Source organism: Passer domesticus, chromosome 1, assembly GCF_036417665.1.
Source record: "Passer domesticus isolate bPasDom1 chromosome 1, bPasDom1.hap1, whole genome shotgun sequence".
Taxonomy (NCBI): Eukaryota; Metazoa; Chordata; class Aves; order Passeriformes; family Passeridae; genus Passer; species Passer domesticus.
The window spans coordinates 20,730,743-20,757,358 of NC_087474.1; the positions used below are offsets into that span (position 1 = coordinate 20,730,743).

Below are 26,616 nucleotides of genomic sequence, written 5' to 3' on the forward strand. Positions count from 1 at the left end.
TATTTAATTATTTTAATGTATTTATTATATTTTAAGCTTGTTTAAAAAAGCCCCCACAGTTTTTACAGAAGTTTGAATGTATTTATGTAACAATTTCAAAAAATAAATGCAGAAGGGTAGTTACTAGAACATCTGTCTCTCTCTGATTTCCTCATAGAGAATTGAGTATTTTCAAAATATATGGCAGTGATTGTGAGAAATGTCAAACAGTTCAGAAAAAGAATGCCTCTTTGGTCACTAAAACTGCACTTCTAATTGCAAACCTTTATTTATCCATGTGTATTTGTGATAATTAGATATTATATAATTGCAGTTTGAGTTTTCTTCATAAGGATTTCTTCTAATGCACTTCATTTTTGAATTGTCTTTCTGTGACTTTGAGGAGCAGAAATGTTGTGTCTGTTCAAGGAAGTTATAGTGTGGCTGTAAGGAGGAGAGGAAACAGTTCCCAATCCGTGTGTGCGCACGGAGGTGTTCCTGTGGAGATTAGTAGTGCCAACACCACTCACATATTGGGAGGTTCTGCAGGAACTTTGATGCACTCAGGTAAGCCCTGTGCTGTGCTGCAGCATCCCTGTGTGCAGCTATTGCCCAATGTCCAGCTGCAGAACACTTGACACAAAGCAGGAGGTGACTGTAGGGCTGGCTTTCCTGTTAGCCTGAGGTTTTAGCTCCTTAGATGTGCCTGTGCACCTTCATCCCACATCTGAGGAGGCTCAGCTCTGACACACTCATCTGATGTAGCTGGTGATGTGTCTGTGAAGCTCTTGTGGCAGCCTCTGAGTGAAGGAATGTTGAAAAAATGGTACTAGTGTAATTACATGGGGCATGTGGACACGGGACAAAAATATGAATCCCTCCATGTTCTCCAGCTGCAGAATCTTTGTTCATGTGGCCTCTGGGCCATTGGCTGCTAATAAGCACCACAGGGGCTGATAAAGTCTGATCACACTGGGCCTTTTGATCACATTGCCAATTGATATCACAGAATCATCAAATCACAGTCTACCTTGGTCTTACACTGAGTACTCACAGGTGGAAAGCACTTCCTTGCCCTAGTTTCATTCTCCAGATGCTTAGAATCTGCAAACTTTAAGACATGTGATTAGATTGTGTGAAGAATTATGGGAAATTCCTGAAATAGTGAAGTGTAAGATAAAACTACAATTAATGTGATCAAGCATTCACATCCTTCTTGCATGACTAGTTTGGATGTTACTTGCATCACAGCAGGAAATGGTCTCCCCTTTATCCCTCTCATTTTTTCCATTATGTTTCATCTCATGTAAATATTCTTCTGGAAAAGAAGCTATTTTCTTTCAAGTGCTTACTGCCACTCAGATTTAGCTGTAACCTCTATATGCATCTAATCACCACACTTGAAGACAAATGAGGGGAAATTTTAGCAACCAATTGATCCAGAGCAATTGTACAACTTACACAGGATATACGTAGGTGGACTAGAAAATGAATACCAAAGTTTATTTCTTAGCATAGCTAGTCCTCTGGACCCTGTAAAGAGATTGTGGTATTACCAACAGGATTTACTTTTGTTTTTGCTATTAAGGGCAAGCATAAACAGAGTCACCACTGATTATCTGAAGCAGGTGAAGATAAATGTGAGTAAAGTCCATTAACCAGTTTACCATCTCTGGAGGTGGTATGAGATGAATAATTTGGGGTTTTTTACCATGAATTCTGCAAATGTTGCTTTTTGGTTATTTGCTTTAGATAGTGTAGTTATCAAAAATAAATGCTGAGCACCGCAGATACAGCACCATAAAAAGATTTGGGATGGAAAGCAGGTGTTTGAGTGTACTCCAATTTCATTTGGGATAGAGAAGTTGTAGAGTCAGGTGGCTGTCTATAATATTTTTGTTTGTTTGGGGTTTGTTTTGGTTTTGGTGGGGGTTTTTGTTTGCTTTTTTGTTTTGTTTTGAATTGGTTTTTTAATTATTAATTAATATTGGTTATTTTGTTGAACGGAGACCTCACTTCAAGACTCAATGTTAAATATTGGTTGAGTGTGTGAATAGCTGACCACAAACCAGACTTTCACTGTGACCTTCAGTCCTACAGGCAGTGGAGGGGGAGATGCTGGTCTCCTCTCTCTGGGAACTGGAGATAGGACACGAGGAAATGGGAGGAAGCTGCAACTGGTAGTGTTCAGATTGGACATCAGGACAAGGTTCTTCACTGAGAGGGTGATCGGTCACCAGAACATGCTCCTCAGGGAAGCAGTCCCCAAGTCAAGAGTTGAAGGATTGGATGACACCATTATTTGGTGTATTTTCAGGTAGTTCCATGAAGAGAAGGGAGTTAGACTTTATGAGTCTTACAGATCTCTTCCAACATGTGATATTCCATGAATTGCTAGAAGAAGAAAGGATCTGTCCCCTGATGTGAAAGAGCTTGCTTAGAGGTGGATAGTCTGCCAAAGTCCTTGGCAATGTTGAGGAACTCCCAGGAAAGTAAAACTAGGAGGTGAATCTTGATATTCGCTGCCTGATTTCCCAAATGAATGTGAAATCACCATCAATGAAATTTAAATATTTTTCTGAAGAATTAAGCCTGTCAAACAATTAATTTCTAATCAATGTGTACAATTAGAAGCAGCTTCAGACATAGAGATCAGGGTTTACTTCCTTGTGATTTAGATCCTTCAGCATAATATAGAAATTTTCTGCTATTTAAGTTTTCTCTTTAGAATTAATCTTTAGTGTTTACCACAGAAATGATAAATAAGTAAGCCAAAGAGTAGAAGACATAAATAAGAGAGGTTTGCAAGGAGAGGAATGTAAAACCTTTTTCAGCTGTGTTTTGGCTAATTGCTTCTAGCACACACCCTTTTTAAATGCCTTTATCTTTGTATTCGTTGTCTGGATTTTTTTTTTTTTTTTTTTTTTTTAGAAAAAGTTATAACTATTATTCTTTAAATTAGTGAAGTGTTTGACCAATATAGGATTTGCATACTAAAAAAAGGGCTGCATTTATGAAACATATGTATCATACCTCACCATATCCACTGAGGACACAGACTGGATAAAACTCTGCATTCATCGTTAGCTTAAAGCAGCCAAGCTTTGGCTGGCACTGGGTTGGTGAACCTTCCATGTGTGACACCTACACTAAATCTGAACGCTGGTGAGCAAGAGAAAAAAGAATTCTATGATGTACTGATCCAGGAAATGAGTGTATAACTGCAGTGTGTATCTGCTGCTGAATGGTGTAATGTACACCCAATGTCATGAATTCTCACGGAAATACTGACAGAAGCAGCTGTGAAATAGTGTGCCAGTGGGGAAAGTTTGGTCTACTGTAGGGATTGGCTGCAGCCTGAAATGTAAGGATTTATGAATTTTGTAAGAAGATTGAAGCATTATATTATAATACTGATTTTCTTTTCGTTGCTCTAAATAGCACTTTTTCCTTTTCTTTACCCAACTCACCCATGGTCTTTTTGACACCTCATGCAAGAGTTTTATAAGCTAATTTTGCACTGTTTCAGGACTTAATGGATACTTTGAGGCACTATTGCATCTTGCCTGTAGTACCTGACAGCAGTATAAGCAGGACAGCACAAAACTTGCCACTTTCTCCTCAAAGTTACTATATATTCAAGTTACTATGTATTATTTCCACATGCAATACTCTTCTGTTATCTTCACCTTGTTGGACTGTCATTTTGGCTGTTTCCATATTACAGAAACAAACTCTGAGACACTGAATTTCCTCTGTCTATCCTCTAATTGGTTCCTTTAATAAGATTATATATGTAGGTAAGATAAGCCCTGCAGAGGGATCGGGCCAGGGGCTCCGGCATTCCCTGTCGGGCGGACCTGCCCGGAGCGCGGTCCTTCCCGCGGGGAGCGCGCAAGGCAGAAGGCAGCCCTGCGGGTGGAAACGCTCCTAAGAGCAGAAATTGAGGTGCCAGGTGTCCTGGCTGTTGTCGGTGCAACTAAAATTGATCTGCATAATGGTTCTAAGATATTTTGTTTGTTTGTTCTTTTAATCTTTGAGACTACGGTGAGCAGCATCTTTCAGTGGCATTATCTGCGATGCCACCTCCTCCTTTATTATGTGTTTACAACTGGTGCAAGCCTTGCAGTGGGTAGTTAGATTTCGTATTCTCTCGCCTGGACCGGTAGCGAGCTGCATCTGCCGCTGCCCTGCCATCCCTCCTCCTCTCCGCTCACCTCAGCTGCGTGCCATGGCCGCCCTCGCTATCGCCCCTTCCGAGAGCGGCGGGCAAAGAGGTGCCTCAGGCGACCGCCACTCTTGTCCCATTTTCGTAAAGAAATGTAGTTAAGGAAGGTGAGGTACACGGTGCTGAGAGGCAGCACTGCTGCTTTCGGCTTCCCGGTAGGTGGGAGTGTGGAATTGGGTTGCAGATGCAGCCAATCCCTCCGCTGAGGGAGAATTATTCTCGCGTTTCAGGCGACGGACATCGTGCGGACTCCTTGACACCTCGGCCTCTTGCTTAGTCCAGGAGAGCGTGTTGTGATGTAAAAGGAATTATTCTGCTTTGTAATCCTTTCCTACTGTCGTTGTTAAAAAAGCGGGGAGAGAGTAGGAATTTAAGAAGGGAAGAAAAAAATGTCATAGAGAAGGAAATGAAGGTTTGCTCAGAAAATGAGCACGTAAAGGAGGAGAGAGGGGCTGACGGCGGTATGGGCAGGGAGGGAGGGAGAACGCCCCGGCTGCCTCCCCGGAGAGCCCCCGCCCTCACCCGCAGCTGTCAGGGAAGGCAAGTTTTGCGGCGGGGGTTCTCTCAGCCCCGGAGCGGTGCGGTACCGGGGCGGCCCTACGGGGCGGGGGCGACTGCGGAATCCCTGCGGCGCTGCCCGGCCTCCGGGGCTTCCCCTCCGGTCTCGCCCCGCTCCCTCCCGCCCTGGCGAACGACTACATTTCCCAGCACTTCCCTCTTCCAAGCGGGCTCTGCGGGGAGCCTCGCCGGCTCTCGCCATCGCCTTCGCTGGCAGGGGGCTCGGCGCGGCGGCGGGGCGGAGCTCGGCAGCCCCGGCCCCGCGGCCCCGCAGCCCCCCCGCCCGTGCAGGCGCGGAGCCGGCGGCGCTCGGCGGCGAGCGGGGCGGCGGGCAGCGCCATGCGGGCTGCCGCCTGCCTCCTCTGCCTGGCGCTCGGCGCCCTGACAGCGGCCCCAGGTGAGCCGCGGTGGCGGGGCAGCGCTTGGGGCGCGGGCGGGCGGCGGGGAAGGGGGGGACGCTGCGCCGAGGCTGCTGCGGAGCCCCATGGAAACGGAGCCCCCGCTGCAGGCTGCGCGCCGGGGGCGAGGGCGCAGCCGGGTGACAGTGCCTCTCCCCTGCGCAGGAGGCGCCGGGCCGGCGAAGGCGGCGGCGGGGCGGCGGGGCGAGAGCCCCTTCGCGGAGCGACAGAGCATCAGGCCCCTGCGGCTGGTCTCCGGCGAGGGCGGCGGCGGGGCGCGGTGGCCGGCGCTGAGCACGCGGGTGCGGAGCGAGGCGGCGCGGGCACAGGTAAGCGCCCGCGGGGGCAGCGAGCGGGGCCGGCCGTGCGGAGCATCCCCGCACCCGCGCCGAGGGTGCGCGCACCGCCGGGGGAGAACGCCGGGTGCGAAGCGATGCTCGGCCCGAGGCGCGGCTCGGCTGCCCGCAGGAGCGCGGCGAGTGCCAGTCCTGGGCAAGGGCACTCGAATTAGTTAAGATGGTCCCCCGGCGTGTTACTGCCCTGCCCCGGGCGGGCACAGCCCGCTGCCTGCGGCGGCCGGGGCGCCCAAAATGAAAGTTGCGGTGCCTTTGCGACAGCGGGGCTCGAAACGCTGCGGCTTAATTTCGGCTTGTGGCTGAAGCGTGGGCAGGGTGGGTTTGTGTTCTGTGGACTCGGATGTGTTTTTAAAAATAGAAATTGTACATCGGAAGGGAATTGCTTGAAATGTGACATGTGAGCTAAGCACAGGATTTAACGTACATATTGCCTGCTACCCAACCCGGGGTATATTTTCAAATTCCATGGAATCATAGAATCCTTGGGGTTGGAAGAGACCTCTAAGATCATCGAGTCCAACCATTAATCTGGCTCTATTTGTGTTAAAAAAAAGATATTTTGATTATATGAAGCCAAATCCCTATAACTTTTAACAACCTCATTTTGTATTAAAATACAGTGATTTTTCATCTTGACCCCTTTTGTTTGAGGTGATATGTGGCTGTTACATCTGAAGGAAAGAAACTTTAAGTCCATATTGTTATAGATGTAGAACACAAAATCTGAGCATTTGAGATAACTGCTGACATACAAGATGAGTTGCAGGCCTCCATTTTCTCCTTTTCTAATTGACTACTGTGTGTTTAAGAAACAAAATAGGTGAAAACTTGTCTCATATTTCTTTTTTTATAATCCATGAAGTTTAAGAACCGACAACTTGCATTCTCTTTGTTTTGTTAAATAATAAACAAGCGGTTCATAGCTTATGTATTTGCCTTTGAATGTAACTTACTGTACATAAATATTTTTCAGATATGAAGACAATATTTACAGTAAAATAAAATACTATTCTTAAAGTTCATAATGCTTTGTTCAAAGAAGAAAAAAAACAAACAAAAAACTCCTTTAAGCATTTCAGGATTCCTTGAAGACCCCCAAAAAGTCACAAGTTCAAACACTTTGTGACATGTCTGTTTTTACCTTAGTAATGGTTGCATTTAGCTTTAATATTAGGCTTAAAGTACTGGTTTTACAGAACAAACTGCTAATTAATAGGTTTTGTTTTTCTGAATGTCTCAGCTTTTATTCACCAAATCTTATGCTCATAAAATTTTCAAGTCCTCCTGATCTAGTTAAGTTGTTAGTATGAATATTAGTCTAAGCAGAAAAAAAGTAGAAACACGGATGGTTTGAAAGGGTTGAATACATTTATTTCACAGCGACCTCCACAGTAAACTAATGTTAATGTGTAAAAGCTCTGATGTACATGTGAAAGCTACTACAACTTTTCTTCCTGGTCAAGAAGTTTCCCCACTGCTGCTTAAAATATTCCCAACCTCTTCCACAGTATCTGATGGTTGTTACTCCTGGAAGGATACAGTAGCTGACAGAGCTTTGGACAAAAAAAATTGCCAAGCAGGCCAAAGCAAGCGAAGCAGTACAGACTTTCTGAGATTCTGGCACAGAGCATGGTTACATCCTAATTGCAGGATATTGCATCCCCTGCCCAGGGAGCTGAGTCAGCTCGCCGGTAATGGACCAGCAGCGTGGCTGACTTTGCTGAGCTGAAGTTGTGTAGGAGCTGCATTCAGGAAGGTGCTTATCAAAGTTATGGGCTAACTTCACAGAGTGGACTTCTATGGTGCCTTTGGGTGTCTGGTGAAAGTCACATGAAGTATAAAGATGCTGGATTCTTCTCGTACATGAAGAGACACCCCATACCTGCCCTGAAGAGTTGACAGCCAGTGGCATATAAAGAGTAGGGGAACAGAGGTGTTCTCTACATCAATAACGTTTCCATACATATTTGGTTGAGTTATGATTAAATACACTCTTACTGTCTCCATGTTCTATCCATTGCTAATAGTCTTTGAGTAGCTGTATTTGAGAGTTTAAAAAGCTGGTCTTGAATAGAGATTTCAAACCAAAACTAACAGCCTTCTGGATTAGTAAAGGGAGCATGCTTCTTTGAGGAGGTAAAAGCGTTCGAGAAGAATCCCTGGTGAGTAAAGGACTAGCAACCATCTCTAGAAAAACAAAGATACCTGAATGGGAAGGTGCATTCAGAGGACTAGCCAACAAGGCCGTAGTTGAATTAATGTAAAACAATGTAGTTGTGTTTTGAATCGGATTAAGATAAAAGGGGTGGGGGGGGGAGAGAGAGAGAGAAGCTGGAGAGAAGGAAGTCGCATTAAATCGGATTGGATTCCTTTAATTCCTGGATGAAAGCTTTAGCTACAGAAAGGGCAGAAGTTGAACAAGAAAGATGCAAGCCTGAGTTCAGAACTGCACAAAGGCAAATGAAGATGAGCATGCAGAGGAATGCAGAAGACAAGCGTGGCCTTTGCAGATCAGGAGTTTTAGAACAGGCTCATGATGGAGCAGAGCCAGAGGATAATATGAGTAAAGGGGGTGAGAGGAGATAATTGAAGGCAGAAGTGACTGGGATGTGATGGATGGCGGATTTCTAAAAAGTAGTGGTTTGTTTTCCATATTTATTGAGGTTTTTCTCTAGCAACATCCTCTGTTTTGTTTGTTTTGGGGTTTTTGGGCCACTGCCATCAGAGCTGACTTCTCTACCTGCATGCTTTACTATTAAATAGTGAAGGAAATAGTCTATACTCATCTTAGAACCCCGGAATGTAATTGGTTAAAAAACATAATTAATGTGCTCACAATTGTAGTTGTCCAAGATTGCTGAACCTCAGAACACAGCACAAGGCAAATGTTGTAGGCTGTTATATCTTCTTGTCATTAATGTTTTAATGTACAATATATAGTGAACATTGGAGAATTCACGTGACTTTGGGTTTTTGCTTTTAATTCCATTGCAGAACGGAGTCATTGCTGGTATGTGTGACACTCCTGTATTTCAATTTCTCTGTTCCTCAAAGGGCGCCTGTTAGGAGCTGCACAGCACTTAGTGTATAGAATAATCAAGATAAGATATAGCTAAAAATACACTAATATTATATTATCATTAATGCAATCCAGGATCTTAGCAATGGACACCTAATTTACTATTGCATAAATAAGTGTATTAGAAGATGAGAGTCCTCTATGTTCAGTGAAGGCTACTCTAATATTTTTGTGTTTAAAAGAAGGAAAGTTCCCACTTTAGACATTTTAAGGAACCTTTTAACTTCATTCCTTAAGCCATATTTTGGTATTGTAAGAAGCACATGAGAAACCACAAGTTTCGTAATATTTTCCTTTAGTCAATACTGTGCAGGCATGTTCTTTGTTAAAATGTGTGAATGTGTAAACATCTGTCCCACTGCCTGTATTACCATTATCCATTTTTAATACATCTAAGTGTTACATGGGAATTTGAGGTTTGCTGTGATTTTCAGTGGTAACAAGGCTCTGACCTGCTATGGACAGAGATTCACTCATCTCTGCTGGTTGTGCAGGACATCCATGATACAGCAATTTCTGTTTCTCGATCTGTTTTTCACTTGCTCATTGCCTGTTGCCATTAAGGTACATTGGATTCCTTCAAAGAGAGCAAAGGGGATGACCTGGTTGTAGGGAGAGCCTGAAGGGGCTCCAGGACTGAGCTGCATCTGGAGACAGCAGTGCATGTTGTTTGTAGTCCAGAGTTTCAGTAAAGAACTTATTTGTCTTTCACAGCCTGCATTGTTTGTGACCAAATGATAAAATTGCACACACCTATTTGGAATTGTGCTTGCAGATTTCGTAAATTGTTTCTTATTGCTAATAATGAGTTTCAGAGAAGCTGTGCTCTGTCATGCTGAGTTTGCATGCTCTACTTGCTCTTGGATTTGAAATCTTCATTAGTTATTTGAGCGTTGCCTAGTCTTTGCTATTGGATTCTCTGATTTCTTATCGTCTTACTCTAGTCTTCAAACAGGATATCCCACTTCTTTGCAGGTGCTTCTGAAATTGCTGACTCCTGTTTTCTGTTCTGATGCTGTCAATTTCTGTTGGTATTGTAAGTTGCTGTGTTGGGTAGCTCCAACGAATAGTAATTTTTTTTCTTTAAAAAAAGAGCTCTGATGTTGAGTGGCTTATAAATATCTCTAGTTTGGGACTGATGGATGGTGACTGTTGGAAAAGAGAAGTGTCACGAGAAATTGCTTGATTAAAAAAATTATTTTCTGCCGACTTAATCAAATGACTTCTGTCTCTTGAAGAAACTTAGGCACAATTTTTGATCATCCTAACAGAAAACCAAAGGGAAGGAGACTAAACTGGGAAAGGGACTATATTGAATAATATTATGCATTTAGTTTATTGCTGAATTTGGGTTTCTTCCTTGTTGCCTTGTTGCCTTTTAAGGTTTGTAAGGCATTAGGCAAAATTTGTGTGATAGTTTACTGTATGTTCAGAGTATGCAGTTTTGCAATAAGATACTTCACCAACATGGCAATATTTTATGAATATGTGAATGATGATTAAAATATTCATACTTTAGATGCAGATCTTGCCTTCCTGAAGAAGAAAAAACTGCTGAAAGCTAAACTTTGCTATAGATTGTTCGTTTAATGATGTAAGGGCATTGAGGGTGTCCTTTGATTTCTGAGGTACACCTTTTTATAAAGTACTCAAAGTGGGTTTTGGCATTTTATAGGAAAAGAATATTTCAAATTCCTAATTTATCCTTCTTTGCAAGCTCATATCAGGAAAAGTCTTTCCCTGCTTGGTAATGGGATTTGTTATGACAGTAACTGTATAAGTAAAAGAAAAATCTTTGGTAGCTGCTGCTTCAGAGTTCATGTTGTTTTGTGTCATCCTCTCATGCTTGTGCCATAGCAGACTGGAAAAGAGAGATATTCCTAAAGCTATGGCTTAGCCTCATGAAACAGGCTTATATACAGCCAAAAAGGATCACAAAGGCTCAGATGTAACAATTAGTATAGAAAGTATTTTCCCAACATTTGCTTGTTGCCACGATTAGTGTAGTGACTGCGAAGTCTGACAGAGGAGTGCTTTCCAGCTCTGGTGATGAATGTATCTGTACTCACCCCTGGTCTATGTTGGTGTCCCTGAGTGCAGGATCACACTGAGTATTCTTTCTGCCACAGTTTCACTGTGTACCTGTTTTGGGACTCCTACAGTGGCTTATCAGCTTTATCAGCTATAACATATGCGTGGTGTAGAAGTGTGTTGTGTCCTGAGCAGTGTCTTGATAAACTTTGATGAGATTTATCCATATGCTGGAAGAGCTACATGTGAAGTTAAGATTCACTCTGAAATGTTTGCCACAAGAGCCTTATAGACTTATATGTTAAAAGGTCATGGTAGATATATTATCCTTCTGGTAGTCCAGGTCCCTTTTGTGGTTTTCCCAATAATCATACCAGTCTTTAAGTGACTCAAAACGAACAACTTTTTTAGGGCTCTGCTTGAGAAAACATTATCACAGTTATCCTGTCAAACACTGCTTAAAGGTCAATCAAACTGTATAAAATCTTCAAAAGCCTGATAAGGTTCAGGTCTGTAGATTGTGGGTACTTCTTGCTAGCACTGGCTCAGTGCTTTTCCCTCTCCAGTTAGCTCTGCTGAGGCTTGTGGTCCTTCCACTTATTGCCACCTTCCGCCGGGTTTCTCACCTGGAGAGGATGGAAGACAAGGATCCTTGTCTTCCATGGGTTTGAGCCAAGGCTGCCTCTCCCAAGCAGACTGTTCTTCTGCTTCATGGGAAGTAGCTCACATGTCAGATGATTTAATTGCCAGCCCAGGCCCATGTGCATGTAGAGGATGAAATCCAATACTGTCAGCGGATCAAGACTGGACACAGGATTTTGGTGTTTTCCTATGCAATCTATCTTTCTCTTCATCTACTGATATGTTTCAGTGTTTTCATCACTAGATAATATTTTTTCAGTATTGTTTTTTTCTAGAAATAGTGTAATTGTTTCTTGCATGTTAACCAAAACCGCTGTATTCTGTGTCTCCAAAAATAACTATGACTCCCATCCTGTCTTCCTTTTCTCTGGTTTTGACTTATGTAATTAACTTTAAACAATGCCAAATTTGCTATAATTGTCTGTGGAAAACTTTCGGACAAGAAAGCCTTCAATGCCCCTCTAGTTCCCTTCTTTCCTTTGCCTTGCCAGTGTTCTCCTAGATAGTGTATGGATACGCTGTTGTGTGGAGATGTCTTTTGGAGCACGTACAGGATCACAAAGGTCTGTCGCATGAAATTTAGCTCTCCATAGCTGCAGATGCTCCCTGATAGTGCTCTTCTGGAGCCACTGCAATAGTTGCATCAATCTGCAGAGGAGGAATCATTGCTGCAGGGGTGAACTGTGCAGCAGCAGCTGTGCTGAGCTACAGCCAAGCGTCAGTGTGGAACAACATCACTCTTCTCAGATGGAAGCATGTTCAATGCAGATGAGAGCTTTGGACACTGAAGATTACATCTGTGCAAGCTTTTAATACTTTAGTGGAAGGACTGTGTGAAGGAAGGCTTATTTTTTTTTCCCCAGAAAATTTATTGTTAAGCTGAACAGAAAGGTGGCTGAAGTGCACATTCACGTGGTCAGGCTGTGTTCTGCAAGGCTGTGGCATGCACTGCCTTGATGGGGCTTGGCTGGTTGGATAAATCCAAGTGAAAAGTCAGTGTCACCTGAAATTGAAGAATTATGAAGCAATCACAGAAAGTGGCAAATGACATAGAGCTGTTTTAACTGTTGAGTCACTAAGAGTCAAGCTTGAAAATTGGATTCAGTTAAAGTAAGTTAAAAACATGACATTGTTGCTATGCATTTGCCCCCAGATAATGAAATTTGGTGATTCATCTGGTAATTTGACCAGCTCATGTTTGTCTACCTAGGCTAAATTCACTCTTAAGTCTCCCTTCCTTGTTTTTAAGTGAAATGGGTGTTACCAGACCAGACAACTGTAGCAAGGGACATGCTTTAGAAAAAGCATACTCCAGAATGTGGCATTAATACAAAATTTAGAAAAATTTGTGTGGGTAAATGCCTTCTAATGAAAGTATGATGTGGAGGAATGTGGAGGCTAGAGCCCTGACTTAACAGCTCAGAAATTGCCCAGAAGAATAGCAGTATGTAGGAATACACTCTGTTCCAGAAATGTGTCCTTAGAGTATTGCAACTCCTGCAATTCTGTGGGAATGAAAAAAAATCCATCCATCAGTTGTTTCAGAAAATATATACAGTGAAAATGTTGATTCATTTTGGTCTCCTAGGCTGTATCAAGGGGAAAAGGAGTTTTGAAATTTGCTTTTCTTGCACTTTTCAACTTGAAGCAGGACTTTGATACTTGAATGTAGAGGGTGAGTCATTTTAAAAAGTATTATCTGTGGAATTGATTGAGCAATGTATTGGCATGCCTAAGAGTCTGCAAGTTTTGTCAAGCATTTGCTAGCCTCTGATACTGACAGGATGTTGGTAAACTTTCTGTTGGTGCCCAGAGTCCATTCCTGGGAGAAGTTAACCATGTTGGTAGGCTTTAGGTGTCAGAGTGCTTGTTATTTCCAGTGGGCAGAGCTAATCTTTTGGTGGTAGGCTTTCATTTGTATGTAAACTAAATGTAAAACCAATTGAAAATGGTTGGAATATGTCACTGTGTTGCTGAAAAAAGGTTTGGTCACTGATACTGGTATAAAGGAGCAGTTAGTCTGGACTCCTTTTACTACATTTGAATGCTTTATTTGTAATGTAAAGCTTCATGTAGATTGTTGCTTACTTGTAGATTTCTCTATGGTGGAACTCTGTTCCTTCATTTCTGAAGACTACAAGAGATGCTGAAAAGGGGGCCTTTAAATGTTATTGCTTCGTTTCAGAGCTTGGAAAACATGTAGCTAAAAATGACCTCAAGGCACCATCTGCTTCGGCAAAGGAAATGCCTTCACTCCTCCTGACTGTTGGATCTGTTGAGTTTTCCTTCTTGCCTAAATGGTGTTCTTGGACAATAGTCCTTTCTCCAGAGAGATGACACAGAGATGCAGATGGGTTCATGCCCACAGCACGTGCTTGCTGCCCTTGTTTTGTCCTGTCCCCTGCAGATGGGTGATGTGGTGGTTGTTGGTCTCTTGTGCTGCAGCTGTGCACGAGCAGCATCTCCTTCTGCCCACTCGAAACTGCCAGGGAGAGGGGTATTTTACTGGGGCTGGCTTGTCCTTGTTGGAGCCCTTTCCCTCTGGTCTCATGTTTCTTCACAAAGTAGTTTCCCCTCTGATTGCAGCCAGGTCCTGGGCTGCTGAGTGACACAGATGGAACACGTTGCACTACTGCTGCTGTAGTATTTTTTCTGACTCCTAGGCATGCCAGTGCGTTGATTTTTCTGTTAGATCTGGCTTTCTGAAAACTACAGTCACAGTGGGGAGCAATGGAAACTGGTGTTTCTGGGTCACAGGGTGAGTCTTTGTTTGCTCTTCTCCCTGTCTTAGTTTAAGGAGTGTGATCTTCAATGGTTGTCAAAGTTTTGCATGAATTATGGCGGGAAAAGATTCTGAACTTTTCAAATTTTCATTCATGGCTTTTCTTTGTTTCTGTGTGTAACCTTGTACTTGATTAATCACACTTATAACAACCTATTTGATCATATTTCCCCTGGCCATTAGTATTTGATGAAGAACCTTTTTGAGTTTTAAAAACATGAGACTGAGCAGTAACCAGTTTTCTGGTTTTACCCCAGTAGTGCTACATTTAAGACCTCTGGCACTCTAGTTGGATGTAACCTTTTATACATGAATGAATTCTTGCTGCTTCCCTTTCAGAAAAAGGGGGAAAAATTGACTTTCCAAAAGTTCTTGCAGATCTTTTTTTCACAGTAATTTGAAGACTTGCAGTAATTAGTCTCACAGGAAATCAAAACTTATAAACAAAATTTCAGAATCAAATTAACATCATCCTCTACACTTAAAAGCACAACGAGTGTGAGATCTGGTGACACAGGGCTTTACTGGTGATGGAAACAAGTGTTAGATTGCTCTTGGGAAGCAGCATCTTGCCCATTCAGTTGCTCAAATTTGTCCTATTAGATGTGTGAGATCAGATGGTAGCTCGTGCTAAGTTTACTGGTAGTCACAGCCCAATAGTTTTCCTCTCTTCATTGTTCCACTTAACATTTAACCTTGGGTGAATTTTTGAGAAAGATGAAGTGGAGGTGGGGAAGGAGAGCAGGAAGAGAAGCTTTCAGAAGGATCCATGCTGCTACCCAGGCACTGGCTCTGCAGCAGTGACACCTGTGTAACATCTTGCATCAGTTTGTGCTTGGGGCTTTTTTCCCTTGTGCTCTTCCCCCATATATATTGAATAAATTCACACAGTGTCTGTGTTCGAACACACAAATAAACAAAATAGGGGGTTTGTTGTGATTTTTTTTCGTACTGGGAAGACTAATTACTGGCATTTTAGAGGTACAAGTGGTTCTTGCTTCTGAGTTTGAGTTCATTGATACAATGATGTTTATATGGAGAAAAGCTATTTTAGGTCATGTTTACTACCACAAGGAGCTGGGCCTTGGCACTGCGCTCTAGCTGATGGTGTTTAGCTCTCGCTGTGCTCCACCCTCACTTGGCATGGAGAGCAGATGTGTGATCCAGGACTTAAAAATGAACATGCATCTATTAAAATATATTCTTATTTCTAGCTTTTCTTCAGAATAAATAACTGATTTACTAAATGTGCCCCAAAGAGGTAGTTGTAAAAACGTTTTTATCAAACCATGATCCTATTCTGCAGTTTGTTCATTAAATAAACTCCGCCCCACCAAATGCCCCAAAGATATTTAGATTTATGCACTGGATAAAAAGAGAGAGCTTGCATAAAGAATGTCAAATATTGATGATTAATGCAGTAAATGAGTGCCTATAAATATTGTGAGAATGCTAGGGAAAATAAAAAAAGAGATGTTGCAGTTGTTTAATATGCTATGATATGTGGATCCAGTTCAGTGATCCTGAACTTTTGATTAAAGTTAGACATTTTCAAATGGCAATAGAGAAGACCTGAGGAAATAATCTTGCAGTTATATTTTATTGTGTAATTTTGAAAGAAGATTCTTTGACTTGGAATACATCTTTTTAATATTAGACCTAGGCTTATTTCTGAATTTTGTCTCTTAGCAAAGTTTTAATTTTTTTTTCTCCCCAGTACATGTGAAAAAATAGTTTTTTGAAGAGATTTCTTATTTTACATAAAGCAACAATATACTGCATAGCTCTGGATTTATTACAATAAAACTGAGGCTGAAAATTTTCTTTGTAGAGTGTGTACATTTTATGTGTCCTGTTATAGAGTGCTAATTGGTGCTGTATTTCTCTACTCTAGCATAAATTTATTTGTAATGATTATTTTCAAAACAGGAAATGTAGGAAAATCTACACAAAATTTTGAGTGTATTTTAAATTTAATTTCGTGAATATATTTATTTTGATTTCCCATTGGCTTATCTGTGTCCTTACTGAACTTAAGATAACTTACGTTATTTCATACACACTTAAGGGACTGTCAACAAGCTGAGGTTTCTATTCTATGAAATGGGGGAGGGAAAATTAAATTAATATCTAAGGAATCTATTACTTTGTAAATGTGACTGACTCATGAAATATCTGCTGTGAAATCTCATTGTTCTTACAAGCTCTGAAGCACGCTTTTAAAGTTTTTTCTTCCTGTGACATCCTGTATTATTGTATCTCCTGATTTTCTTGATGCTTTTCTTTTTACAAAATTGATCAGAATCTTTTAATTAGAAATGCTATATATAGTAGTATATAGAAATTTTTTACATAAATGGGCAAACATATAAATAGGATTTTGTCCTCAGTTTTTTACAAGACTTTGTTCATTTTTGACAGAAATTTTTGTAATCTCTTCCAGCAAAACTTATTTAAAATCATTTAAGTGCTTTATTAAGGGTGCTTCACAAGGAAGAAATATGTTATGAGGAATTGCACGTTGCATCACAACAAGTTTTTAATTATTTTTCCTTATTTTTTTGAGGAAAAATATTAGTCATCATGTTACTGTGCTGCTTTCAATACTCAGCTAATTATACACAATGTGAGGAAAACGTCTAAATTTTTCCCTTTAAAATTCTTGTTAGTTTGATTATTCCAGAAAGTGCATAGCTTGTAAATGTTTCACTGGTGGTTAAGATATTTGCCCTATTTGAAATGAAAATCTTTGAGATACATTTAAGGTTAGCTCCAGAGCAGTGCACTGATGTTGATCCGCCGTGATGTGTGTTGGTTGTAGTTGATGTGAGTTTGTTCCCTTTGCAGATGCTCATTCTTTGGGGCCAGTTTCTGGGGAAAGCTGATCCCCAGCAGGAGTATCAAAGGGATGTGATTATTTTGTTGTTTGTTTGTAGTAATAAATAGTCATATTTGGTACTGATTGTCCATCTCCTCTATTACTGCAGTGATCCCTGAGGCATGGAGCAGGTGATTTAAAATAATTGGAATCACATTGCTCTTTGGTTTGGCAGGAAGGTTTGCATACCACTTTTGTTTTTGTAGAATTCAAGCTTTTAATCTTTGCTTTAGATAAAATATCTCTGTGCCTAGTGATTTGAAATAATCTTTTCCACTCCATTTACTCCTGATTCCTTTCAGACATTCACTGGCATGCTTGAACTTCACAGTCTTTAACAGAAGTTAGCTCTGCATAGTTGCATTAGGTGCATGGGGTGTTCAGTGTTTTCTGTAGTGGGCCTTGCAGGTCAGTGCAATTTGTGCACCACTAAGTGCTAAGTACTGCACCTGAAGCAGCTAATTTCAGAGCTGTTGTTGGTATTTCTCTTGAGTTGCATGACATAAAAATTTCAGAACCTTTTGATTGTGTCGGAAGCATTGCATTGGGCTCTTCTATTAAGTTCTTCAATTCTCCTTTCCTGGCTCTTGTTCATGTCCTGCACTGGGTGCATCTTCTGGTCTCCAGGAACTCCCTTTTCATGACTCAGTTGTCAGCCACTGATGTGTCAATCTGATGGTTGTTGCAAAAGCCTCACATTTTCTGAGAGAGTTCCTGAGTTTCAGAACTGAATGACGTAGTTAATTGTCTTGCTTCAGTCGTTTAGAGAAAGCTTTGTGGGTGTTTTTCTTGTTACTGCTGCTTGACTGAGGTGGTGTAGATGGAAAAGTACTTATTTCCTCTCTTTGGGTTCTTTTATTGATGTATGTCCATGAACGTAAGCTCCTTTGCAGCTGGCCATTTTACCTATTCACTGAGTGGGCAGGTAGATGTGCTTAAAGATAATGTAGACCCAAGGCTTTTTAAAATCCATTTCTTTATTTTGTGGTTTTTAACCTGATATTTAGAAGAACTGGTAATCTAGAAAATGAATTGTCTGGAATTCTTAAGGCACAGTTTTTTGTTACGGTGGATGAGAGGAAGACAGATTCTTCCTCTTCATTCTCTCTTGGGTGTTCCCTTCGACTTCTTACTATTGCATCTACCTTGTGGTTTATTTAGATCAGTTTATTTGTCTGACAAAAACCAGACAAATCTCCAAGTGGTGATTAATTTTCTGCTGCTGATCTGACTTGCTGGCTAGCCACATGAGCTGACAAGGGAGAGTTGGTGGGAGCACACTGCCAGGATGGGGCAGAACTGTTGGTTTTTGGCAGCAGCCCACAGTGTGCAGTGTGACAGTGCTTTACAAACATGTATCAGGAAGGGATGCAATTTCTGGAAAGGGATGAGTTTGTCAGGCTATCCAGAATGTCCTGGTATCTTGGTAGGCTTGAAATATCCTTGAGATACACTTGATTGCACTTGAGCTTAATTGTAATGGTAAGTTTCTGGGTTGGCATCATGTATCTTGGGGAGTGGTTACATCTGTGTAATGTTTTTCATATTAATTTATTCATACGTATTTTCTCCCTTAAATCCATATTAACAGTTTCTGTCAGGGAATAGCTGTGGTCCAGGGTCACCTTAGAAATACATTAGCTTGTAGTTGTTTATCTTGGAGATGTGTTCAAGAGAGGAAACCTCCCAGACCAAATCGATATGGTGCAATGTACCTAGCAGTTAAAAGCCAAACCAAACCAAAACAATAGAATAATTTTTGCTCTGATGGGCTCTGAAGTGGATATATTTTAATGACAAATGTTACATTTAATATATGTGCATTTAGAAATCCAAGCTAGGCTTTTTATATTCTTTCTTACTCACCAATTCTCTTCTGGTACCAGCATATGGTCAAATAGAAGTCTTGGTTAAACTCTGTGTAGAGATCTAAATGATGGCATATGTAGCTATGTTGTTAACAAGCAGGAATACTAAAATGCTGTAGAATGTTCTTTGCAGTTAATAATGTAATGATGAGAATGAAAAGACTGGGCTGTCCTTACTCCTTTGATCAGACAGCAGTTGCTGCAGTGCAGGTGGATGAATGGAGGTTAGCTAAGGTCAGCAAATGGGCTGCAGTGGAACAAGGGAATGACAGAACTGCCATTGGTCCCTCGTACCTTACTTGATTGTTGGCCTGTCACATCCTGTTTGTGAACAGCAGCCTGAAAATTCACATCTAGCAAGAGAAGATGAAATTTTAAAATCATTCAAATCAGACACTGCTGCCTGAGAGGTGGAAAAGAAACAACAATGGTAATGTGGTAATTTGCTGATGGTTGTTTTTGCTATATTTATGGTTGCACTAGCTGCTGCAGGCCAGAAGCAGCTAAATGATGGTCCTGCATGTGGGTGCCATATGTGCAGTGGGTGTCTGTACATTCTGTGGGTGTCATTGCAGATGCCAGCTGGATGTATATTTTTTTGTTTGTTTATTTGCTTTTTAATTTCTTTATGCTTTTTTTTTGTTAGAAAATAGGCTTTTAATATTGATGGTAATTAACCACCTATTATTTACCCAGATAAGGTAAACTATATGTTTTTTTAATATATATATATATATATATATATATATATATACTCATTTGGTCAAAAATGATACATTTGTTCAAAAAAGATGATAAAGTGATAAATGATAATCCAGAAATTAGAAGAACCACTTAACAAAGACTTGGTGGCCTGTGTTATAAAGCAGGTTAGATGTAGTGGGGATAGACAAAAGGATATCTGACACTGAGTTGTTATTGAGGTGCCTTCTAAGGAGCTTTCCAGTTTTACTGTATCCTTCTGAAGTGTAATGTAAATATGCAGAATTTCTTGTAATGTGATTTTGCATGCATCTCCACAGTAGTGACACAGCCAGGCATTTGTCTAGAGGGCCCTCAGCCTGAGCATCCTCTAGCAAGAGAAACTGTCCTGACTTCTGGGTTTTTTAAAGGATTCATCTATTTGTGTATGTGTATTCATGGTTGTTGTCTTTTTTATTTATTAATACTTATGCTTATATATGTAGACATAACAAGAAAATTTTTCTGTAGGGCAACTAAAAGATGTAATAAACAAAAAAGTCGTGATTCCCTCAACTTTCCTTTGCATTGCTGCTGTTCTTTTCCAAGGAAGCTGGTATTCTCAGCTCTTCTGGATTTAATGCCTATTTAAAGCTTGCCAGTAGTTTTAGAAAGAGTTAATTTGATGTTTCACATTATCCCATCCTGTCCTGTGTTTCCCAGAGTTTTCAAGAAATAATTTGTTACTGTTGTACTATCCTGTATTATATTTATTTGGAGAAGTGTAGTTTAGAGTCGTAAGTGGCTCTTCAGTGTTTCCTCTTAGGTCCTCTGTCTACATGCTTCAAATCCTAATGCGCACATTTCAATGGAAACAAAATAGGAACAAAGTTGATACTGTTCCAAAATGTCTCCAAGTAGCTTTTCTAATTAATTAGTTAAATAACATGGCTGTTCCCTTTCCTTGGTGTTTTCAGGTCTAGAAACAAGTGTTGCATTTCTATTGGATAGCTGAGTATTTTCTTCCACTAAGTACTAGAAAAAAACTCTTGTTTCTGGCAGTTGGGAGTTATGAAGTGTTCCCATGTTTGCCTGCTATAGGACTCAATTAAAGGAACTAGTTTGGGGAGAATATATGGTAAAGAAAAGAAGAAAAGCAAGCAAGAAAGCAATCTGTTTCTCTACCACCTATTTTTCTTTGGTTTTAGTAGCTGCTCAAGGGCTTGAAGTTTTGGGAACCTTTTGGAGGGTTGTGAGTCAGAGCTTTAGAGAAAATGCAGCTAATTCTATTTTAGCCCATTGCTATCCCCTCGCTGTATGAGAGTCTGTGTGAATGAGCAGTTTCTTTCAGGCAGTGTTGGTGAGATTTGTGAGAGTACAGTTGTCTGACCAAGGCAGTAATGTCTCAGCTGTTCTCTCTGGTCTGTGTCCAGAGTCACTGTAAGGAACATGTGAGGGAGGGGAGGTCTCACTTCCCTTTGCTGGGCTTTGCCCAGGATGGGAATTTGAAGAGCCGTTTCCTACAGTGTAGATGGGTTAAGATGGGGGGCTGGTCTGAGTCACAGAGTGTGTTGTTGGGAATTCTTGAATAAGTCTCATTGATTCAGAAAACTGATCTTTTATTCATTATCATAGGTTGCTTTGTCTGTTTCAATGCAATTTTATTTGGTTAATGACATATTTTTACTTACTGTATATATTTTGTTTCTATGTTCTCAAACCAGTACAAAACGTTTTGCCATGACTTAATAATAATTCCATTATTTTCCATATTGCAGTCTACCCACATTGCTCGAGCCAGCTTCCAGGTTGATGCTTTTGGATCATCTTTCATCTTAGATGTGACACTAAACCAGTAAGTAATGACTGTATCTTACACTACATTTGTCCAAGACCTGGTGCCTGTGAAATGCAATTTTCCAGTGGAGTTTTGAGAGGATGTATTATAGCAAAAATATAATTTTAGGTATTGAATTAATTTGTAATGGTATATTTTAGGTTCTTCTGTTACTTTCTTGAGTAGCTTTGTGGGCTTTGATATTCCCATTGTTACTACTTGGTACCTATTCCAGTATAACTATCATTTTAGTAGCATAATTTCACTTCACAGAATCACAGAATGGTTCAGGTTGAAAGGGACCACAGTGGGTCATCTGGTCCAACCACTCTACCTATGCGGGGTTATCCCAGAGCACATGGCACAGGATTGTGTCCAGATGGTTCTTTAATATCTCCAGTGAGGGACTCTACAACCCCTCTGGACAATCTGTTCCAGTGCTCGGTCACCTGCACAGGAAAGAAGTTCTTCCTCATATTCAAGTGGAACTTCCTGTGCATCAGTTTCTGCCCTTTGCCTCTTGTCCTATTGCTTGGCAGCACCAAAAAGAGCCTGGTGCATCCTCTGAGCACCCTCCCTTCAGATTCTTGAAGACAGTGGTGAGGTCCCCTCTCAGTTGTCTCTTCTCAAGGCTGAACTGGCCCAGCTCTCCCAGCCTTTCCTCCTAAGAGAAATGCCCCTGTCCTTTAGTCATCTTTGTTGCCTTCTGCTGGACTTGTTTCAGGAGCTCCGTGTCTCTCTTGTTCTCTGGAGCCCAGAACTGAACACAGCCCTCCAGGTATGGCCTTGCTTCTGCCAGTTTACTGTAAAGGCAAATTACAAACTTCACACTGAGCATCCCAGGATATTAAAAGGTGGATTTCACAACTGGTAGCTCTGAGCATTTTAATAACCAAGCATAAAGTACCGAAGATACATCAATTGCACAACAGCTAATCCTCAAAAAACAATGAGTACTTGGGAATTAAGTTTCTCCAGATGTGTTTACAGCCTTTTGGAACAGAGAAGCATTGTAAGGGCAGTAGCAATGTGAACTTGAGTCCATGAGGAAAGATTGAATAATAGTAAACTTACAGTGAAATCTGGTGTGTGGCTTTCACTAATGAGTTTTTGAAGTAGTGTTTTAGCACGGCTGTTTTAACATACGAGTTGCTTTGCTTTTCTGTCCTGAAGTGAAAAGAGAATAAATAATAGAGTAAATAGAAATGTTTTGTTAAGTAATTCAGCTCCTAATAATTGAACATAATGTTTTGTGGTTTGGAGGAAGAGTTTGCATGCAATTGCTGCAAGTTTTTCTGCTGTAAAGATGAACCGTTCAGGTTGCAATGACACCCACTCAAATTTCAGGTTCGTTTTTTCACTTATAAATAAACTTGAAACAGTGGCAATTTCTTTGCATGCACTGACATTAGCTAAAAATCACATGTGAATCCCTGCTGGTTAGAGACAGTGGAGATACTGTGCTGCTGGAAGGAGAAGGCAAGAGGCTGCTTTAGGAGTATGATTTTACAACTGTATTTTAAAATAGTTATAGAGGAAGAATTTCCTGCTGAAAAACACCAAATCCTTGACACTGAAATATTTCTTGGAAGTAGAAATGTTGTGCTCCGAAGGATTATATTTATGCCTTACTGAGAGTAGGCTGCACAAACCTGTTTTAATTTGGCAGATTAATGGTGTGGTCACAGTTAGTTTCTAAAACATCAGTATTGTCCTTACAGTATGAATTTCAGGTCATCTTAAAAAAAGTAAACACTAATGGTCTATGAAAAGAGAAGTGAAGGCTTTGGTTTTATGAGCTGCAGCTTTGTATGTTTAAGAAAACTTGTAGGTAGAATTTTTGTTTATGCACATAGACGCAAACATATGTTTAGCATTTTATCTGTTTTGAGCTGAGTGCCATTTTTATGTGATTCCTTTATTGTCTTGGATGATACTGCACAAGTATGTGTATGGTAAGACTGTCAAAATGCTTTCTTATTGTTCTTAAGAGTGCCAGAATCCAACTTAATATTAATTTTTCTTGAAGAGTTTCACTTTTTATAATATGAAAGAAGTTCTCTCAAAAATTGTGCAAAATGAAAAGAAGAAGGCTGCAAAGAAATCAGGATGTTTGGCTGCTACCATGATATCTAAATCAACTTTTATATTACCTCTGCAATATCATTTGCAGATCATCAAATGAAAAGAGGGCCAGGTATACCAGAGCAGTGTTTAAAATGTATTTTTAATTATCATTATTGTGAAAAAATCTTTCATTCAAATATTTTTTTTCTTTTTTTACTCTCCATATTATATTCTGTGAGTATATTTAGACCATAGTAGCTCTACAGTTGAAAAGTAGTTAAATTCTAGTAAGAAGCAAGGTTCAAGATTTTAGTTATCCTCTGAAAAAATAGCAGTTTGGTATTCAAAACTGAACCTCTGCTAATATCTAAAGCATGCATCTTATGTGTAATATATGTTTGAGAAATGTTAAAGGAGGTATGGGACACAGGGGGAGAAATAATTTAAAATACATAGGTTGTCAGAAAGGAGGGCCACTCCTTGCCTATGTCAGTCTCCTTTCTTGCAGTCTTCATGTTGTTTACAGCTTAGTGCACCAGAATGTACCTGAACATCATCTGTAATTACAATATCAGTGGTGGTCAGTCACAGTGAAAGTGTTCATTCTCCCATATGGTTCCCCAATTTATGGAGGAAAAAAAGTTCAAATATAAAATGAGAGTAGCAAATGGGGAGTAAAAAAAATCAGAAATTAAAATATGCTCCTGACTCCAGATGTTTTTTCACAAATATTTTTTCTTATTTTGCTGCTTTCCATGTGGGTGTTATTTTCTCTGTTCTTTTCAAATCCATATTTTTAACTGTTAGATTCTCTGTTCGCTCTGCTGCATTTGTCTGCACGGTTTTATACATACTCCTGTTGTGTACCCTATTTTATTTTAGATTCTATTGTCTTTGTGTATTTCCCATCTCTGTTCTTATTCAGTTCTCTAGAGTCACACATTTCTTTGTCATCTTTTTCCATCAGGAATAGTTGTCTGCCTAGCCACCACCATAGGTGCTGCACAAATTTCTTGTATTTCTTTAACTGTTTCCTTGTCAACTTTCTGTACACTCACAGTTGAGGCTGGCAGAAATGTTCAGGTGTCCTACTTTTGTCTCTTCCCCCATTGCCTGATTTTACCTCTTCACTTTCCTTGCTGCTATTGATTCGGGGTGTTAGTTGAAGCAACTTTCCTTTCTTCTGCCACCTGCCAGAGCAGCGGCCTGCAGCCAAAGGCTCACTGATTTCTGCAGTGAAACAAGCAGCAAAGATACAGGAGCTGGGCAGGAAAATAAAGAAGTGGACCTTACATCAACATTTCACACATCAGGAAAACTGAGGTCCAGGACAGGAGCATTCTGCAAGTCCTGGATGCAAGTGAGAGGAAGGAAATGAAAAAATTTCCAACTGGCATTAAAGTGTGGCAGTTTAACACTGAAATCTGTGTTCTTGCTTATTTTGGATCTCAACCAGCTGTGAATAAACATTTGTTCATATCAAATGCAGATGTAAAATATACTGAGATATAACCTGCAATGATAATAGAAAGTAATAATAAGCTGTTAAAATTACAGTGTAGTTTCCCTTTTTTTTTCTTTCCTTAGTGATGGGGGTATTTTCTCCATATACATCACCATTCTTTCTCCCTCCTTTTTTCCCCGAGTTGCCATAGTGTTTCTACAATGAGCTTTTTTTCTAAGATACAGTGTTTCTTTTAAACTTTCCTTGCCTGTTAAACTGGCTGTAGCATTTACAAAGGAGCTTTCAGATCGAATCAGCTGTATTTTTAAGAGGTTCAATCCCTCAGGCAGAGGTTAGGGATGCATTGGTGGCTTCGGTGTGTTTATGAGTTCGTTGCCTCGGTATCCGTATGTGTTCTGGGCTGCATCTAAATGGAGCTGTTTTCTCTGGCCATCCTGATTAGTGCTGCCTTCAGCATGGGCACAGCCAGGGCTGGCCAGCAGCTCAGGCAGGTGCTGCTCCAGCCTTCCCACCCTCCACAGGCGTCCAGCTCCAGCCACTGACCCAGACCTACGCAGGAGTCCCACAGCAATGAAGTGTGCTTCCTCATTTCCTTGTTTTAATTCCTTCCCCTTAAAGTTTTTAATGTTGTGGTGGCATCTGTGGCTCAGCAAATGGCTGTTACTTTTTTCATGCAGAATATTTCTTCTTAAATGTAGTCACACAACCATTTACACTCTGCTCTTGTGTTGTAACTGTGTGATTAAACAGCAGAGCTCATCAAGACATAGGACACACTTCCAAAAGCCTTTGAATCCCTTTTGTTCACATGTATCTGTCTTAGAGCACCTGAGCCAGTTTGTTCATGGGTGAAGCAGCTGAGACCTGATGTCATGATGGCCCAAAGCAAGCTATGGTCGTGGGCTGGGTTTGGAAGGAGTGTGCTGCTGGATGGGTAGTTGGAAAAACTGTAGTTTTTGTGCTGGTCTGGAGGCTGGATGGGCTCTGACATGGGTGGATCACCCCGGGTTCACTTAGTGGAAACCACAATGGGCAAGAAAGACGACGCTGCAGCATCACCCTTTGTATAAAGGCAGTGGTGTCTCCATCATGGAGACAAGCAGAGAGTGTTTATTGAGTGTGAGTTTGAAATGTGGTCACTTCTGAGGTGCAGGGTGGACACTGAGGAGTTCCTTGGCCTTCAGAAAGCTCCCTGAAGCATCTGACCACCTGTGTGTGACTTGGCTTCTCATAACAAGAAGAGCTCTCCCTGATCATGTCCTTTTTCTTTGTGAGAGTGAACACGTTAGTAGCCTGGGACCTTCAGGTTTGTGGTGATGGGGAAGTGCTCTGAAGGGTCACAAGCATAAATAAGGATTTCAAGCTTATATTCAGTGCTTCAGGACTGCGCTGTCCTTCCTGGTGACAGTCAGTCACTAGGATGGAGCAAAACCATCCACTGCTTTCTCTTCCTGCAAACAAATTGAATTCCTTTAGGAATTAGGTCCATGTTTTAGTGGAAGCTAATCTATACAGAGGGTGAGATATGATCAGAAACTCCGAGGTGTGAGATATGATCGGAAACTCTACCACTTCAGGAAGCACACATGTTATCTGTTCCATTGAGCACCTGCCCATGTCCTGAAGGAGGATTAGCACACTGTATAAATTCATGGTCGCCACGATCAACTACTTTCAGAAGGCTGAAAGGTTATATATGAGGCAATTTTTAAAAACTCTCAGAAAATATTGATAGATTTTTTTGTATATGTCAGTCTTAATTGAAAT

General features: G+C 40.9%; 1 protein-coding gene across 15 annotated transcripts in view; it reads left to right on the plus strand.

Annotated features, from left to right (window-relative positions):
- The first annotated feature begins 4,781 nt into the window (after positions 1 to 4,781).
- The window catches only part of ADAM22 (ADAM metallopeptidase domain 22), a 131,496-nt gene continuing 109,661 nt past the window's right edge, over positions 4,782 to 26,616 (plus strand). For 5 of the 15 annotated variants that reach the window (XM_064409283.1, XM_064409266.1, XM_064409294.1 and 2 more), the window contains exons 1-3: positions 4,786 to 5,162; positions 5,329 to 5,492; positions 21,259 to 21,335. In XM_064409283.1, coding sequence (XP_064265353.1) covers positions 5,105 to 5,162; positions 5,329 to 5,492; positions 21,259 to 21,335 — 299 coding nt within the window. In that variant the 5' untranslated portion in view covers positions 4,786 to 5,104. Of the gene's footprint in view, positions 5,163 to 5,328; positions 5,493 to 21,258; positions 21,336 to 26,616 lie in introns of all 15 variants that reach the window. The other 10 variants (XM_064409324.1, XM_064409338.1, XM_064409345.1 and 7 more) reach the window with 6 other exon arrangements.